Source organism: Corvus hawaiiensis, chromosome 9, assembly GCF_020740725.1.
Source record: "Corvus hawaiiensis isolate bCorHaw1 chromosome 9, bCorHaw1.pri.cur, whole genome shotgun sequence".
NCBI lineage: Eukaryota > Metazoa > Chordata > Aves > Passeriformes > Corvidae > Corvus > Corvus hawaiiensis.
In genome coordinates this window covers 26626231-26642942 of record NC_063221.1, presented here as the reverse complement: position 1 = coordinate 26642942, position 16712 = coordinate 26626231, and the positions used below count along the sequence as shown (strand labels likewise).

The following is a 16712-nucleotide window of genomic DNA, read 5'->3' as shown; positions in this document are numbered from 1 at the left end:
ATACAGAATAGACTGTGGCTAAAGGTGGGGCCGGAGACGAAGAGAAGAATAATTTCACTATTTTTGTAAATTCTGCTCAGCGCCTAAACCCCAAAATATGGTGAACTCCCCTGAACTGATTATTCTGCCATATAACCATCTGATTTCGTAAAAATACCAATATCACTTAACACAAAATCACTGCTTAGGGTAAATTCATTCTACCTACTGTTCTCATAGGGACATTTGCTGGAAAATTCTAAGAAATGATTTGCAGAAGCTATCAGCTGTGGGAGTTCACTATTATACCTCTGTCAACTTCATTCAATATAATTTACATTTTTTTTTATACTGCCTCACAGGATTCCTTGCAATTTTTTGCACGTACAATTTCACAGCAGGGAGGGGGAAGGAAAAGAAAAGATAACCCTCTTTTGCAAAGGAGAAAGAACAGATGCTTAAAACCAGATTTCTAGAAATCACTGTAAGCCTGAGCCAGAAATGTAATTAACACCTATTTATAAAGAATAATTAAAGTTGTGACTGCCACAAAGAACAGCAGAGATAATCGAGGTAGCCCCTGCTTTTTTTTTTTTTAGATTTTTTTTTTTTTACACTGTTTGCAGTATTCCCACATGATTGCCACCTGCTCCCCCACTCAGCTTCCCCTATGCTCGTTTCCCCGGCAACCTTTCATTGGCTTTTCCTCCCAGCTATCGCTTTCAGTTCGGCTGCTCAGTCTAATCTTATTTGTTTTACACCCATCAAAACAAGCAGCTAGACAAAGACAATCCTGTAAGAATGGGAAAAGACCGTCGCTTTGTTTCCCCGGTTATAATAAATATCCGCGGCAAAAGTCTGCAAAACGTTAAATTAGGGGGAAGGGGGGGTCCCGGGAGCCCCCCCATCCCGGGGCTGGCAGGAGGGCCGGGTATTGTGCGGGCGGCCCCAGCCCCCACCCGGGTCGCCCCGCTCGGCACAGCCCCGGTGCCCGCAGTTGTGTGTCTGATCATGCCATTTTGCACAATCTGTAAGGAAAAGCACAAAAGAGGGGACGAGACGAGCACGTCCAGGCTCCTCCGCCAGGAGAATATAGGCTAAAAATAGAAATACTATTTTTCACATAAATGGCTTTGACTTCTCCCGGCATTTAAAAAAGCACAAAACAACACTGCTCCCCCCCCCCCCCACCACCCCAGCCCCCACCCCGACACAAAAAAAACACACCCTTCCTTCTATCCATCCACCCATCCATCCACCCATCCATCCTCGACAGCACCGGCTCCATGGGAAACGCGATACCTGGATTTTTAGAGGCGATTATTAGGTTTGTATTTAAGGCTGGTGTAATAGGAACGGAGATTAAAAGGCATCATCGGCCGCCCGCTCCGCCAGGCACACGCGGTACCATGACACCGTGACTGTCAGCAGAGACCATCCGCGCTCAACTGAAACGCAACGTTCAATGGAAACGCTGTGAAGTGCCATCGCTGCTAGAGACGGTAAATGGATGTACAGATACATATGCACACACACAGGCAGACATATCCCACCGAAAAAAAAAATATACAAACAAGGCTCTCTAATTTTATTTTATGACTCACGATCCGCCGCCCTGAACAAAAGAAATTCGCGAGGCACACGAGAAACGAGACAAAACCCCACGAGCAGGCTCTCCCCGTTCACTTACCATTTTCAAGCCATTCCACTCCATCTGTGATCACAAAGATGGACCCTTACAGCCCCTCACAGAGTCAAAAGCAAAAAGAGCGTTATGTAAAAGCTGACATTCCTTCTTACAGCGCTGCTGCCCAACGATGCAACAAAATCGACATATACTAGGCACTGCAACACATACAAGCCTCCTCCTCTTTTTATGAGGTCACGACAGGAAACTCTTTGAAATACAATATGCAGCATTTACTGAAGCTCATATAAATCACCCTCTTTTAAAATTACCATACCTATTGCGCAGTCCACCAAAAAGAAAATTACCAATCTCGAGGCTTTTTTTTTTTTAAACACCCCCCCCCCCCCCCCCCAGGATTTCGCTCTGCATTTGTATCTCCAAAATGTCAATGTGGAAATTAACTCTCCCCCACCCTTAAAAAAAAAAAGCCTCTTCTTCCTTTTACATTTCAGTTAGCCACATACCAGCCTTGCATTAGAAATGAGCTTTTCTCTTTATTCTGAGAGAAATCGCAATTACCTTAAAATGACAAAGTACATCCTTTATTAAAGGATACGCAGACATTAAATATGAAAGAGAGAGAGAGCGAGAGAGAGGGGGGAAAGAGAAAGGGAGGGGGGAAAGGAAGAGATCATGTACAAACAGATCAGTAGCAGAAAACTAAATTCATGGGAAAACACAGACTGAGAATGATGCAGATTCGGGGAAAAATCTGTATGTTAGCTTCTATATCTACCTCTAATAAACCCGCTACGATCAGATTTTAAATCTACTAATACCTACCATAACCATTCTTAATGGCAAATATTGGGTGTCTTGAAAGGCTTCAACTCTTCTAACGGTTTTGCTAAGGTTTCAGGGAATTATTTTATTATTATTTCTTTTTTTTTTTTTGGAAGATCCACAAAGCACACTGCTAGACGTTTGTGCAGCGAGAAATTATTATCGATAATAATAATAATAGCGGCAGCAATAATAATAAATAATAATAATAATAATAATAGCTAAGTATATTATCTCGTTGTCTCAGTGTGGTGCTGCGGCGGGAGGGCGGCGGCGGCGCCGGCGGCGGGCGGAGCAGCGCGGGGCGGGACGCGCGGAGCGGAGCGCGCGGAGCGGCGCGGGCCCTGCTGCGACTGGCGGCCGCCGTCCCCCCTTTACCGCCATTTATGGGACCATCTGTCAGCGGCGCCGCGCGCTGATTGGCCGAGCGAGCCGCGCGCGCGGGGGGGGGGGGGGGGGGCGGGAGGGGGGAGGGAGGGTGTGTGTGGTGTGTGTGGGGGGGAGGCGTTGCGACATCAGGTGCTATTGAAATTAGCCGCTGCCAGATTGACAATGTTAATGATGCGGTGACCTCTACAACAACAGAGACCAGATTTCTGAACTGCTGCTTGTGTCTAGTAATTAAGGCCCGGTTGAAGAAACAACACGCAGCCCCGTATTTTTTTTTTTAATTTTTTTTTTTTTTTTTTTTTTTTTTTTTTTTGGTTCCCCCTGTTCCCACCCCTGGGCCCGGCGGTGCCGTACCTCGGCCATGCTCCAGTGCCTACATCTCCTTACCTCCTGCGCGCCCCGCTCCCAGGTCCGGCGTATTTTAACCACCTTATCTTTTTCGACAGTTGCTTTCCGGAGAAATGCATATTTAATGATCTGCCTCTAGGCTTAAAGGCACAACAAAAGCACTTTGACGTGCATTTAAAGCTGCATTTATTTTCAGGTACTATTGATTTTAATAATCAACCCATTTCTCCTTCCTTCTGCCCGGTGAAGTTTTTAAAAATACGTATTTTTAAAGGGGTGGATTTGATATTGCTGCCACTTGACAATATCTAAGGCACAGGAGACACCTCTTTATCGGGCACTCCCCCCGAATGACAGTAGTATTTCAGAATTATTTTGCCACCTTGCTTCGTTATTCTTCAGCTCTACAGGAAATAAAACAACAGCAAACTTTGGGCATTTTAAAGAATTTTCTTTTTCAGCCTTAGAGAAACATGCTTAACAATGCACACTCATTAATCCTCTGCTCGCTGCCACTGACAAACTAACAAAACTTCACTTCCAAACAGCAATATTTTACTCCCTTCCAACCACAGCAAGTTTATTAAGAATTCTCACAAGTTAGGAAGCATTCATTTCTTTCTCTTACTTGAGAGTTATTCTAAAGCATGTTTTGTCCAAAGTAAAAAGGCATGGCACTCTAATTGCAACAAACCTTGAATTTACATTTATCTCAACTAAAGCAACCGAGAATTACTCTATTAAGACACGTAGGATCATTTAGTTTTACCATCCACAGATTCATTTCAACAACTAAATATGTTTTTCTTAAAAAAAAAAAAAAATCAGTATCATTGCAAGCATTTTTAAATGTAAGAGCTGAAAACCGAGAAAGCAAGGATGGGCCACATTGTAGGTTCACTTAGCTCTTTCCCAGAGAAAGAAAACCTGACTACAAACCACCAAAACCATTTTAAAAATATGCGAACAAAACCATTTTTCTACAAGTTTCATTTTTTTTAAAGTATAAATATTCCCTCCACACTGCTAAGCTTGGGACTGACATTCAATACATTTTAAATTTTTTTACATTGTGGACACGCTCAAACACACACAGAGACTAAACATACCAATAAAACATATGAAATGTACTAAAGCTCATAAAATCTAGCTGTACACAAACCAAGCAAGGAGAAAAATCACATTTAAAAAAACATCATACAATCTATTTGTGGAATGATCACTGAATTCAATTAAAATAGGAACAATGTGAAAGCCTGCAGAGGATTTCTCTTACCACGCATCTTACTGAGCACATTTGTAGCTTAGTAAAAACTAGCACAGATTAAACTAGCCTGTAAGATGCATTTCCTAACTCAAATTTAGGTGACCCCTTAGACTGAACACACACAGGCACCAAAATGCTACAGCAGCTAGTATATTACCATACATTCTTGTGCAAATATACATCAAATATTAAAGTTAGATTTGTAATGCAAATTTTTTACTTAAGGTCTCTTCAGGGGTTAATAACACCAGAGAAGGCACCCAGAAATTATTTTTAAGTCTTTTCAACTTCAGCTTACTTTGTTACTATAAATTCGTTATGCATATCAAGATTCAGCCATTTTTCTGAAACAATAATCACACGCTGCTCCTCCAAAAAATTAGCTAATCTTATCCGTCTATAAATCCAGGTACTCTGCACACTGACCACTTTCCCAAAAAGCACCCCACACACACAGCCTTTCTGAGAAACACTAAAACAAATGCTCAAACATCCTCAGAGGCCTCTCTCTGGAAAGACAAAGGCAGAATCCTATTGTTGAAAAAGTCAACCTTATTCTCGTGTTTCCAATAGTACCATTTATCTTTCAGGGAAAGGGACTGACCACCGCATCACGGTGGTGACATTTGTAAAGCATCAGATTCTCTACACAGTCTCTCCAGCATCAGCCAGCAAGCCCCTGAGCAAAGCATATTTTTAGTGCAATCTTCCATCCCCACAAAAAGAAACTTGTCTTAAACAGCTAATCCAATATCAAAATGAAATCACAGGGTTGTTTCCCAGCCCCCCCCCTCCCTCTCCTTACCATAAATGAGCAGTTTCTTGACTCATTAATGACAGTTTCCCTTAAAAGAAGTGATCTCATATCACTGAGCCCCTCTCCACCACGCATACATCCCAAAGGTTGCGGGTATCTTAGCATCAGTAGCCGCTAGCAAGCTCTCTCATACAGAGCCCAGATGGACTATACCAGAAGCCAATTCAGCGTTAATAACTACCTACTCTGTGCAGTTTAGAAGCCTTACGTGGCATAATGTCCTAGGCAACAGCAGCCGATTGAAACCACAAATAAAAGACAACCCAATTCTCCAAAAGAATCAAAAGGAAAAAAATAATAAATTGAAGAATGATTTCTTTTTTTTTTAAAAAAAAAAAATCTTACTTGCATAAGATTAAACTGAATCCTTCACCAACATATGAAAAAGGAGAAAAAAAACAGATGCTGCCCAGAAAAAGTGACAAAATATTACCTCATTATTTAACAAAGCAGCATTAAGCGTCCTGCTGATTTCAAACATCTTGCCACAGATTTTGGTTAAGAGAAACAGAAAGAATCCTTTGCAAGCCCTCTGTCTGCAAAGGGTTCTTCAATTTTCTTGCGCACAACAGAATAGTCAATATGTTATTTCCCTAGAGTTCGCACATTAAAACATCTAGTCAGTGAGCTGAATTTTCCCCTTATCACACTGTAGACTCCTGTTATATGTACTGCTCTCTTTGCAAGATTAGCCTGCCCCAAACATGGCTGTTGTTTAAACTATTCTTTAAAGTAACAGTTCACTCCATAACCACCAGGTGGGCAGTGTACACAGATCCAACCATCTTAAAGATTTTTCTTGGAATAGCTGCTGGTTGTGATATACAGCATAAATCCCCCCTACACTTATCAAGCAGGAGGAAAAAAAATTGTCACTGTTTTATGCCCTTTCCTCCCCAGAATCGTGCCCACACACAAAACCCTAAAATCGCTTAGCTTTTAACACAGATTTTTTTTTTTTAAAGGGACCTTAAAATTTACACAGGAGCTTTTCATTCAGCAAAAGTGGTAAAATCCAAGCAGTTTTGAGAACAAAGTTTAATTAAAAGGGAAAACACACCCAACTAAATGGTTTGTACTACAGAAGAACCAAAATCAGCAATAAGTTGACCATGAGAGGAGCTCTTTCATGGAAACACAAAATCCAGCCTGTAAATAATTCTGCTAGAAAATATAAACTGTACCTTCAAGCAAATTGAAGACAACTTGATAAGATACTGCTATGACTTATTGTGGCTTAAATTCATTTATGAAACCACTGTTGCACGCTTCAGAGCACAAGACCAAAATACACGGAAAGGATCCAGTGTTCAATAGCACCTAAGTCTTCCAAGGTATCAAACTGTCCCTTATTCCATCACATCTGCAAGCTGTTTAAGTATTTTTTTCTCCACTTTATTTAAGGTCAAATACCTCAAGAAATACTTCCATTACTATAAAAAATACCAATTCACTCAACACTCTACAGCAACACCCAGAGGCTTGAATGAGATTGGGATCTTTGTGTTAGGTGCTGTACAAAAACATTTGAAAAGTCATTTCATACCGAAGGATTTACAAACAACATTCCCAAGACTGAAAGCACAAAGCAGAGGTGTGAGAATGAACAATAAACAAAGAGCATCATGAAATGTCTTTACCAGCTGGGATGAATTGCTGGAGGAGTAGGGCATCTCTGGCAACTACCTGTGCTAAAGCAGAACTGAAAAGGGTTATTTACTGAGGTTAAAGAATAAATGCATTAGATGGACAAGGGCTTCTTTAGATTTACCACTTACAAAGCACCATCACCTATTTCTTTCACTTATAGCAATCCATGCTGAGTAAGTATATGCAGAGTAGTGATTTTCTTTGCTGGCCTTTAACTAATATTAAAGTGATGCAGTAATGACTTAACCTTCTTGAATATGTATTGAGTTTCAAGTCATCCCTTTTTATATGAGAAAGGTTATTTGCATCGATTTCTGTTTGCATGAAATAAGCTTATTTTCTCATTCACCATATGCCTTGAACACTAATTAAAAGTGTCACTTTCTTCTAATGTAAAAACGTAATCACTTAGTAAATAAGTATTCTTGGCTTTTTGGTCTTTGTGATAATCTATTTAAGGACTTTTTATTTCCACGTAAATTCAGTGCTTTGATTAGCACACACTCCACTCATGTAAAGAGAAGTGTTTTACAAATGCACATTTCTGTTGGATTTTTTTCCAAATAAAAAGAAAAAATATCTAGAATTACATCTTTAAGGACCCACACTCTTATTACCCCGAGGCAAATCCATCCAATCAATATGAAACCATTCACATGCCACCATCTGCCAAGCTGTAGAGCAATGTGGCTGGAACAGACCTCTTATAAAGCAGCAGTGGTCTCATTTTCAGTCTATTAGGGAAGCAGCAGAGCTCTCATGTGCAAGGACACAACACTCCAAGTCAGATCTCCTCACACCACTGTCTCCGTGCACTGCTGCAGAACTCCCGTAATTTTTGCTGCTTGAGTTTTCACACTAATCATCAAAGCAAGAGGGAGGAGAAAATGATCAGTAACAGTCCTATTCCACTGCAGCACAAAATAAAGAACTCAATTTAATTCTACCCTAATATGATTATAGCAAACCATTTAAATGCTGCTGCCTGTGAACTACAACCTGGCATTTTCCATCACCCCATTTTCTACTGTTCTGGTGAACTAAACATCCCTGGAACAGTGTTGCTCTTTTCCAAGACAATCCTATCATAAAATTAATATTTAATTTTTATCAAAGAGTTATTTTGTTGTTTGACAGATGGGAGGGTGCAGGTGGATAAGGAACCAAGGAGAGGCATGTGAAAGCAAGAGATGGATCTCATGTACAAAATGATTTAATAAAGATAACAGGCAGGGAAAGGACATTATACAATGCAAGCACCCGGGTTTGTCCTATGCAGTAATTCAAGAACCTCTGCGGAAACAGCCTCCAGTTCAAGATACCACATCAACACTGTCTTCAGCAACACTGAGCTCACACAGTCTTTTCATCAGAACATCTCATAATAATTTAAAATACCCTCCACCACCTATAACCCCATGCAAATGCATGGCATGACTAACTAAAAAAAAGCACTAGGAGAAAACGGGAACATGAAGGTGTGCAAACGCCTTATAAATATACACAGAGAGAAGAAATTAACTACTTTAAAAAACCATCCATGAAACTACAAGAAACTGAAAAGCTAAACATTTAATTCATGTGATGCTGACAGTCACAAACTCAGGTGGGAAAGCTAGAGCTGAATTGTGCATGGCATCTAACCCAAAGTCAGATTTCAGTGAAGAGAAGCAAAAAAAAAAAAAAAAAAAAAAAAAGGTCAACCCAAACAAGCTGACTGCCCTTTGCTGTACATGTGTGCATGAGGTAGCAGGGACTGGGGGGCTAGAGGGATAAACAATGGCTAAATAGGTTTTATTTACTTATACAATAAGGCTTTTTTCCACTGTTACTAGAACAGCTTACAATTAAGTGTATACATACATAACTTAATTTGTTTAGCTACTGAGTAATTTAAAAAACAACCAGCAAAATAAAAACCTTACCAACTGCCCTATGGAAATCAAGCAGTAGCAGGTGATTGAGACTAACCTTCCATGACATTGAAAACATTTTTCAGGCTCTTAAAGGTTAGGGAATTAATGTATTTGACAAAAAGAAGAGTCAAATTTTTAAGGTTTCACCGCAAAATTTGTAAGTCATGATAACTGAGCACTAGCCATATAAAAAAGAAACACCATACAATTTCTGAGAAAACAGTAGGTGAAAAAGATAACTGACAAAGTCTGGAGCTTTTATTAGTTTCTTTTATTTGATGATCTACTCAGAAACACAGGAACCTGTCCCTGCCTCCTGTCCTGCCCCTGCTGTGGAACCCACCAACAAGCTGTACAAGCTCCGCTGCCGATGCAACGTACTGCGTGGTGCAATGAAATTCCTCCTTATGCTGAGGAGATGAAATACAACACACACCTACCTGGAAAAACTATCACCTTTTGGATCTGAACCCAGAAAAAAGAGAAGAAAAAAAAAAAAAAAAAAAAAAAAAAAAAAAAATCAGGAGTAGTTAGAGATCTAGCTCCTTAAAGAGCTAGACACTAGATGCAAAACAAGACAGAAAACCTTCCTATACACTTACAATCCTAAATGAGGAATTTAGATGCACAAAGCTTAGGCAAGTAGTCACAGTTCCCACAGAAATCACACTTCAGCTGCTTTTGCACAAATATGCTATTTAATGTTGCTTGCCCACTTTCTTTTTCATGCCTTATGAGATGTGTAATTTGGATGCTGCATAGCTGCTCTAAGTATCACATGCCAATTTTCCGAAGATGTGTGTATTTGCAAACCCCACTGTGGATACTTATGTTTGAGCACCAGGAGACTGGAACAAAACTCTCCAGGGCACAGCAGAGCACAGAGGTAACAAAATGAATAGATGTAAATAGCTCTGATGGTGAGAGAAGCCTTAGTAGTGATAGGAACCACATCAATTCCCCAACTGGAAGCTGGGCAGCCGCTCAGATTTAGGCATGCATGTGTGGCAGTGGATAACCTCAGCAAAGGTTTCCTGTGACTGTCAGGGCACAGGCCAGCCAGGGAAAGGGGCCAGCAGCTCTGCTACAGGGCAAGAAGGGTTTGGAGACAATGATTCAGCACCTTCCCAGCACGTCTGAAGACCCGCAATGTCCTTGGCTCCACACTCCTCTCCCAGCTCTGAACTGCTGCTCTGCAACACAGAGCATCCACTCGGTCACAGGATGTCCAGCCTGGCCAATTTTCAATACATTTTAAAGAACCCACTGTCAGCCTTGCAAGACTGAAAAGCAAGAGGTAGTATACATTGCAGGTAAACATGTTAGCAGCAGTAAGACATCAGTAGTTCTTTCTCCCCTTTCCAGTTTTTTTACTTTTGGAATACAGATTTTAATGCTTTCAGTCCCCTGATTTTGTTTTCCTCCTCTTAAATTCAGAGATACTAAAAGTGGTATTTGACAGACATACTAAATCCTACAGCTTGCTTTCCTATCACTACAAGCAGGACTCAATCCTACCTACAGGGAGAGTTAAAACATTTCTACATTGCTGTCAATTTTGTATAATACAGTTAGCAAAGTTTCAACTGAGCACAAATGAAGATGTTTTCAAAGATTTATGACTGCATTTTTAAAATGTATTTACTTGTAAATAATGAAAGGACCTAGACACTGAAGAACTCCAGACTAACCAGAGAGATTTACATGAGTTCAGCCATTTTTAATGTGCCTGTGTATAAGCAAAAAAACCCTCATAAAAAATGTGAACAGGGTCTTTCAAGCAGCATTGCCTAATTTTAGAACAGTTGATGGAGTTGCTTTAAGCCCATCTGTAATACAGTGTGCTATACACCTTGCACTCAGGCCAAATAATATCAATAACAAGAACAAAGATAAAAACCTGAAAGGGGATTAATGTGCTGATGTCTCCAAGCTTTGAGACAGTGATCAGAAAGAGATCTGGGAAAGAGTGTGAGGTGGCTGGATCAGAGAAGAGGTACAGGAGGAATCAAAGGAGACCTGTGAACAGCATGCAGAAAGGTTATGTCTCCTGCAACTTGCAATTACACAGGAAGGATGCAGAACCAGGGAAGATACAAAAGAGAATAAAGACAATAAAAAGTGTCAAGAGCTATTAATTGTCCCAATTACTTCTTGTTAGAGCAGCTGGCACTTACACAGAGTATTTTAGTAGCAGCAGGCAGAAGGTAAATAAGTATTACAATTTCAGACATTAAAAAAACCCCTCAGTAATTTCTGAGTAAACCCTTTCGTGCAACCTATCCCCAAACCAAGGATGCTGGAACGGAGAAAAAGTTTAAAATGGCTTTACTACAGAAACCAAGCTTACTTCATGCCCCAAAGCTTACACCTGTATGTACAAGTGCCAGGACTTTCAAGAAGCTTCCTGTGTACATCTGTTTTATTTTACCCCTTAAGAAATAAAGGTTAGGTAAGCTGCCTAAATACACTACCCAAATTTCAGGGATAAACAGTTCCCTCATGAATATGGCTCACACAAATCTTTAGTGTATAATTTAGACTACAGAAATGACAATTTTATAGTAAAGAAAACAAGGTAAAATACAGAGAGAGTAATGGGTATAAAAACCAGAACTGATGCAGTATTTAAGAGAAGAGCAATGCCAACATTAAACTTTCCATACTAACACACAAGCAGGAAGGGGCTAAAGAAAGACAACTGAAAGAAATAATCTGCAGCACCTCTTCTTGCCCTCTAGGATTCCTGGAGCTTGTCTCTTGGGATCAGGATGCCTCTGGTTTTCCTACCCAATTCTCAGATTTTCATGTGGCTTTATGGATTTCTTTAAACTTTTCTTTGCAAAAGTGTGACATATCTTAGCAGATGATTTTTAGCTTCCTTTAAAGAAGGGCATATGAACAACAGGTATTTTTAACACTCTCCTTTAAAAAAAATTAAAAATAGGCTAGTAAGTATAAAAAGTGTTCTGAAGGTTAAACTTTCTAATAAATAACTTTGGGTTACAATTACCAAGCAACAAATATTTGGTGCTTGGGCTTCAAGGGATTTGTGCAGCTCAGTTGGAGAAGCTGGCAGGTTGGCACCCAAGAGTGAGTTCACTTCTGTGCTGAACTGCCTCTTCCACAGCCACAGGTGATTTGTTTTCTACTTCAGACTGATTTTTAACAACACACAAGTAAAGGAGGCAAGGCAGCAGTCAGGCTGCTTGTGGTTTCTCCAGTCTGTGGAGAAAAGTTGTATGTGAGAGGATGAGCTCTACCAGTCCTAGGCCAGCGTGGATGAATTTACCTCACCCGAGGCTACCCATCTGCTGAGCAGCAACTCTCTCCAGACCTCTTTGTACAGGAAGTTACAGGAAATGGGCACTTCCAAGGCACAGTTCATCTGTCCTGCTCTACAAATCTGAGAGGAAGAAAAATCATGCTCTTCTTCACTGGCTACACACTGAGGAGGTCTCCAGTGATCACCACAGGAGTCTTGCTCAAGTAGAAAGTCCACCTTTGGTCAGACCAATCCCACCATGGTTTTACCAGGTGACCAAGGCAGATGGTCTCCAGCTGACCCTCACCTAAGTGAGGTTCAGCCACACTGGGATCTCTTAACACCACAGTGCAATCCTTGATGTAACTCAGCACAGCTGTTCATAAGTACAAATAAGTACTTCAGTGAGTAGTGATTCAAGCAAGGCAAGTTTAGCACAATCCACACCCAAGGGCCCCATAACAGCAACACAAAGCAAATCCTGCAAGACTACATTGGTCTGTACATGGAAAAAGCCTAACATCTTTGGAAGCATATAAACAACTTACCAAAAGGAAAAAAAAAAACCAGCAAAGTTTATTTCATGAACTCTAGGCTAGATAATCTTGCTTTCATAACAGAAGCTTTGATTCTGGACCTCCAAACAGCAAAGCCTTAAGGAAAAAAAAAAGGGTTCTAGTACATCCAATTTATGACTGTTGGGAAAAGCAACAATCACATCAAAACAGCTGCTCTGAAAACCTATCCAGCTACAGGCCATCACCCTGCAGTTTAAGAATATTTCACTCCATTGCCTGAACACATTTATATTCTTCCAGGCAGTTTTCCTGATGTTTTATAAGGATTCCCCAATGCAACAACAAACGATCTTTCTTTTAATACTATCACTGGATGCATTGTAACCTGCACCTAGGGACACCCTGCTCTGCTCAGATAAAACTTAATTGTTCTTCTGACATGGTACAATGAAGGAACTTTAAACTCACCTAATAAACGAAACAGTCCACTATTTTTAACATTTTCCATAGCCCCAATGCCTAAAAAAATTCACTTTAAAAATGTTCCAAGAGAGCACAGATAACCAACACAGACCTAGTGTGCAAAAAATTACGTATTTTTTTAGAAGGTGTCAAATAAAGGGTAAGGTTTTATTCTGCTGTGGTAGAAGTCCTGCTTCTGTGGGTAAAGGAAAGCCAGATATCAGTGATGCTGTGGAACACTGGACAGAGAATTTCAACTGCTGGCAACAAATGGAAAAATCCCTACAGCATATCTGTGCTGTCTCTTTTGCCAGACTACTTCCATAATTTTATGCTTTCTGCCAAAATAACAGGGCAGTACAGGTGCATACCATAGAATTCTGTGGTTTGGTAGTGGAAATTTCAGCTCATGACCTTTGAGGTTAATGGTGCTATTTAACTTTAAGACACAATGATGCTATTAACCAATTACTCCCACTGACCTCACTCTTAACTGGAAGACTGTCAACACAGAATGAGGCCAATTATATAGGAGCTATCATCTGTTCAGGAAGCCACACTCTTCAGCTGGTTGGGAGACCATCCCAGGCTGCAGGATGATGACATGGCTTTATCCATTCCTGCTGTTGTCACTGCTCAGGTGCCACACAGGCACAAAGACTTTGATGCTTAGGAAACTCCTACTAGCACAGAACAATCCTCAGCAACCTGGTTGACTTGACACACACAAAGGCTTTCTTTTCTCTTTCCACTGGCATCAGCCAGGCCTTCATATGTCCAAGACTCCAGCCATCACCATCAGAGAGCCTCCCATACACAGGGCCTGTGCCCACAGCACCAGGTATGAACACTGCCATGATTAAGACTGCAGCTCTGCACATGTTGCTGACAGATGCAGAATTTCCTCCAGTAATGAACTCCATGAATTTCATCACTTGCTGTTCCATGTGGAAAGCAGAGCCAACCTCTCCTTCTGTATCATTAGGATCATAACAGTAATTTATTAAAAAAACTGTCAAAACTAGATGCTATTGCACATTTCTTAAGCTTTTAAGTAATGAATGAAAGAAAAAAAAAATCTCACAGTCACATCAACTATGCAAACCAAAATAAGACCAGATACTAAAAATGAATGTTGGGAAAAAAAACAACATGTAAGTGTACACAGTAAAATCTTGCTCCAAATGCTTCCACAAGACCCAGATAGAAATAATTTTAAAAACACTGCAATCAAGCTTAATGGAGGCTTTACTTGATTCATCTATTTAAGAATCCAGAAAAAAACCCCCTCACAATTTCTACAGAAGAGACTGCTTCTAAGATTCAGATTAACATGAACAGGCCAGATGCTCCAGTGTACCAAATTTGCTCCTCAGCATTTTCCTATCCTGCCCACAAACTCAGCCCATTCTGTGAAAGGGCAGCTGCTGAGCATCAGAGCTGACAGGTTAACAGGAAGAAGGGAAAAAAGCACATCAGCCAATGACATTCCCATACCACAAGAGGATCCCAAATGTGTTGTTCGACACTACAAAAAGCAACATAACCTGGCAAGATTTCAAACAGGTTTCCAGTAGAGTGATGAGATGCAGAGAGCAGCATGAGATTCAGGGAGTCAGGCAAGGAAGAAGAGCTGGGAGCATGGCACTGCCAGGTGTACTCCTGGGCTTGAGTGCCCTGATGGGCCCCACCTGCAGCCTCCACCACCACCCCAGTCCAGGTGCTCCATTTAAGCTCAGGGCTGGGGCACAGAGGGCAAAACTCTGGCCTTTCAGTTTCTAAGTAGACTATTTTACCATTGAGAAAGTGGATGGAAAAACAGACAATAGGCTGCATAGCTCCATCTCTAATCTCCAGTACTGTATCTCAGGTATAGGGTTGGGATTTTTATCAGACAGTTGTAGGGTAAGACTGCTAAGATGCACTGAGAGGCACACAGATCCAAAAAGTGAGTGCATGCACCACACAGAGCATCCCAGTACTACAGATGATTTAACTCCGTGGTTCCATGAAGTGTAGTTAGTTCTGGGTGTTCATAACCCTTATTCAGAACTGTTCAGCAATGTACTCTCATTAGCCAGACCATCTGTGTAAAGGGAACAACCTACGCTGTCACAGCACATGGAGCCTGGGGCTGACCTTAATATCTTCCCCCACATACCAGCAGAGGACAAGAGGAGAGAAATCTGGCATCAGTTTGTCTTGACTGCTGCCAGAGGAAGATATCTGGGCTGGAGAGGAAGTTCCTCACCTCTCCAGTCACTCTGCCAGCTGTGGCAAATATAAAGTGGCACTTCTCTTCCTAAGGTCCTACTGGTGAAGAGGGAAATTTGGCTGTCCTATTACAACAGGATAAGTCCTCTTTAGATATCACAAGCCTCTGACTTACTGGGAAAGAGAGGCTTCACAGATCATGTGAAACAGTAAAATCTCCTGACATTATTCAGTCAGTGTAAATTATCTGATAGACTGAAAGTGCTCGGCACGACACAGAACTGCATTCCAAATATGAAGTCTTTGTTGCTTCTTGCTCCTTCCTCTATATCTCATATCTCATATTGCAACAAGCTGCCTGCTGGACATTCCTGGAGCTGCTTCTTACCTGCACAGAAGTCTGAGATCCTTAAGTTGACTCCTACAGAAACAACCTACACAGGAAATTGATGCAGGTCAGAGAGACTACAGGACAGTAAGGATACATCCCAGCCCTGAGTGAAACACGCAACCATCTTTAACCATTCTGAGGTTTAGTCTTCCCTTTCTAGGCACATCATTCTTCCAGAATCTGCTTTTCTGACCAACAAATATCATGCTTCTTCCTCAGGACAGAAAAAAAGCAAAACAAACCACTCAGACCCAATCTGCTTAATGTGCTACTTAGTTCAGGAGATACCATTTTTTCCTTTTCTACCAATCTCTTTTCATCTTTGATTCCTTCACTGCTTTCATATATTGTGTTTATTAACTCCCTCTGACTGCTGTCACATCCAAGGAGAGCTGCAGAGAGCAAACCCAGTGCAATTGCGTGCTGTCTGCTGCTGAGAGAGCCCAAGAAGAGCTCCAGTGAGCCCAGTACAAACCACAGAGTGGAGCCCCGAGTGAGAGGAAACTCGGAGAGGGATTTGAAAGACTCTTCCAAGATGTAATTAAAGCTGATGTTTTCTTTAGAGCAGCAGAATTCAGCAATGAGTACATTAGCAGAAAGGTTGGTACTGTGAACACCAACAGGCATCGCAAGTCAACCAGAAGTAAATTGTCTGGATTATGAGATATTACCTAGGATGCCAGTAAATGTATACAAAGTGCTTTATCTCTTCTCATCATGGCATGGCAGAAATACTCTCCCACACATTTAGGCTGCTAGCAGGAACCTTGTCCTGTGGAAACAATGCTTTTCTAAGTCTTCAGCATCCAGTTTTGCTGCTGTCCCTTCGAAGGGAAGAGATCAAATTAAGACCCTTTTTGAATGTTTGATTTTGCAAAACCAGCAGTAGTTTAGCATCTCTGAAAATTCCACCTTTCTGCCATCTGTTCAAGACTTGCCAGTGGGTTAGAAATCTATTAAGCAGGGAACACATGACCAACAAACAAGCAGGATAGAGAAAGGACTTGAAAAACTAGGAACAA

General features: G+C 41.0%; 1 protein-coding gene across 8 annotated transcripts in view; it reads right to left on the bottom strand.

Annotated features, from left to right (window-relative positions):
• ELAVL4 (ELAV like RNA binding protein 4) overlaps positions 1 to 16712 on the bottom strand; it is a 100349-nt gene that overhangs the window by 59350 nt on the left and 24287 nt on the right. Inside the window, exon 1 of one of the 8 annotated variants that reach the window (XM_048312787.1) lies at positions 5708 to 5889. The exons of 1 other annotated variant lie outside the window; for it this stretch is intronic. In XM_048312787.1, the coding sequence (XP_048168744.1) occupies positions 5708 to 5755 (48 nt within the window). In that variant the 5' untranslated portion in view covers positions 5756 to 5889. Of the gene's footprint in view, positions 1 to 1281; positions 1434 to 1669; positions 1853 to 2188; positions 2249 to 2452; positions 2693 to 3229; positions 3272 to 5262; positions 5395 to 5707; positions 5890 to 16712 lie in introns of those variants that run through there. 6 more of the 8 variants (XM_048312786.1, XM_048312792.1, XM_048312790.1 and 3 more) reach the window with 6 other exon arrangements.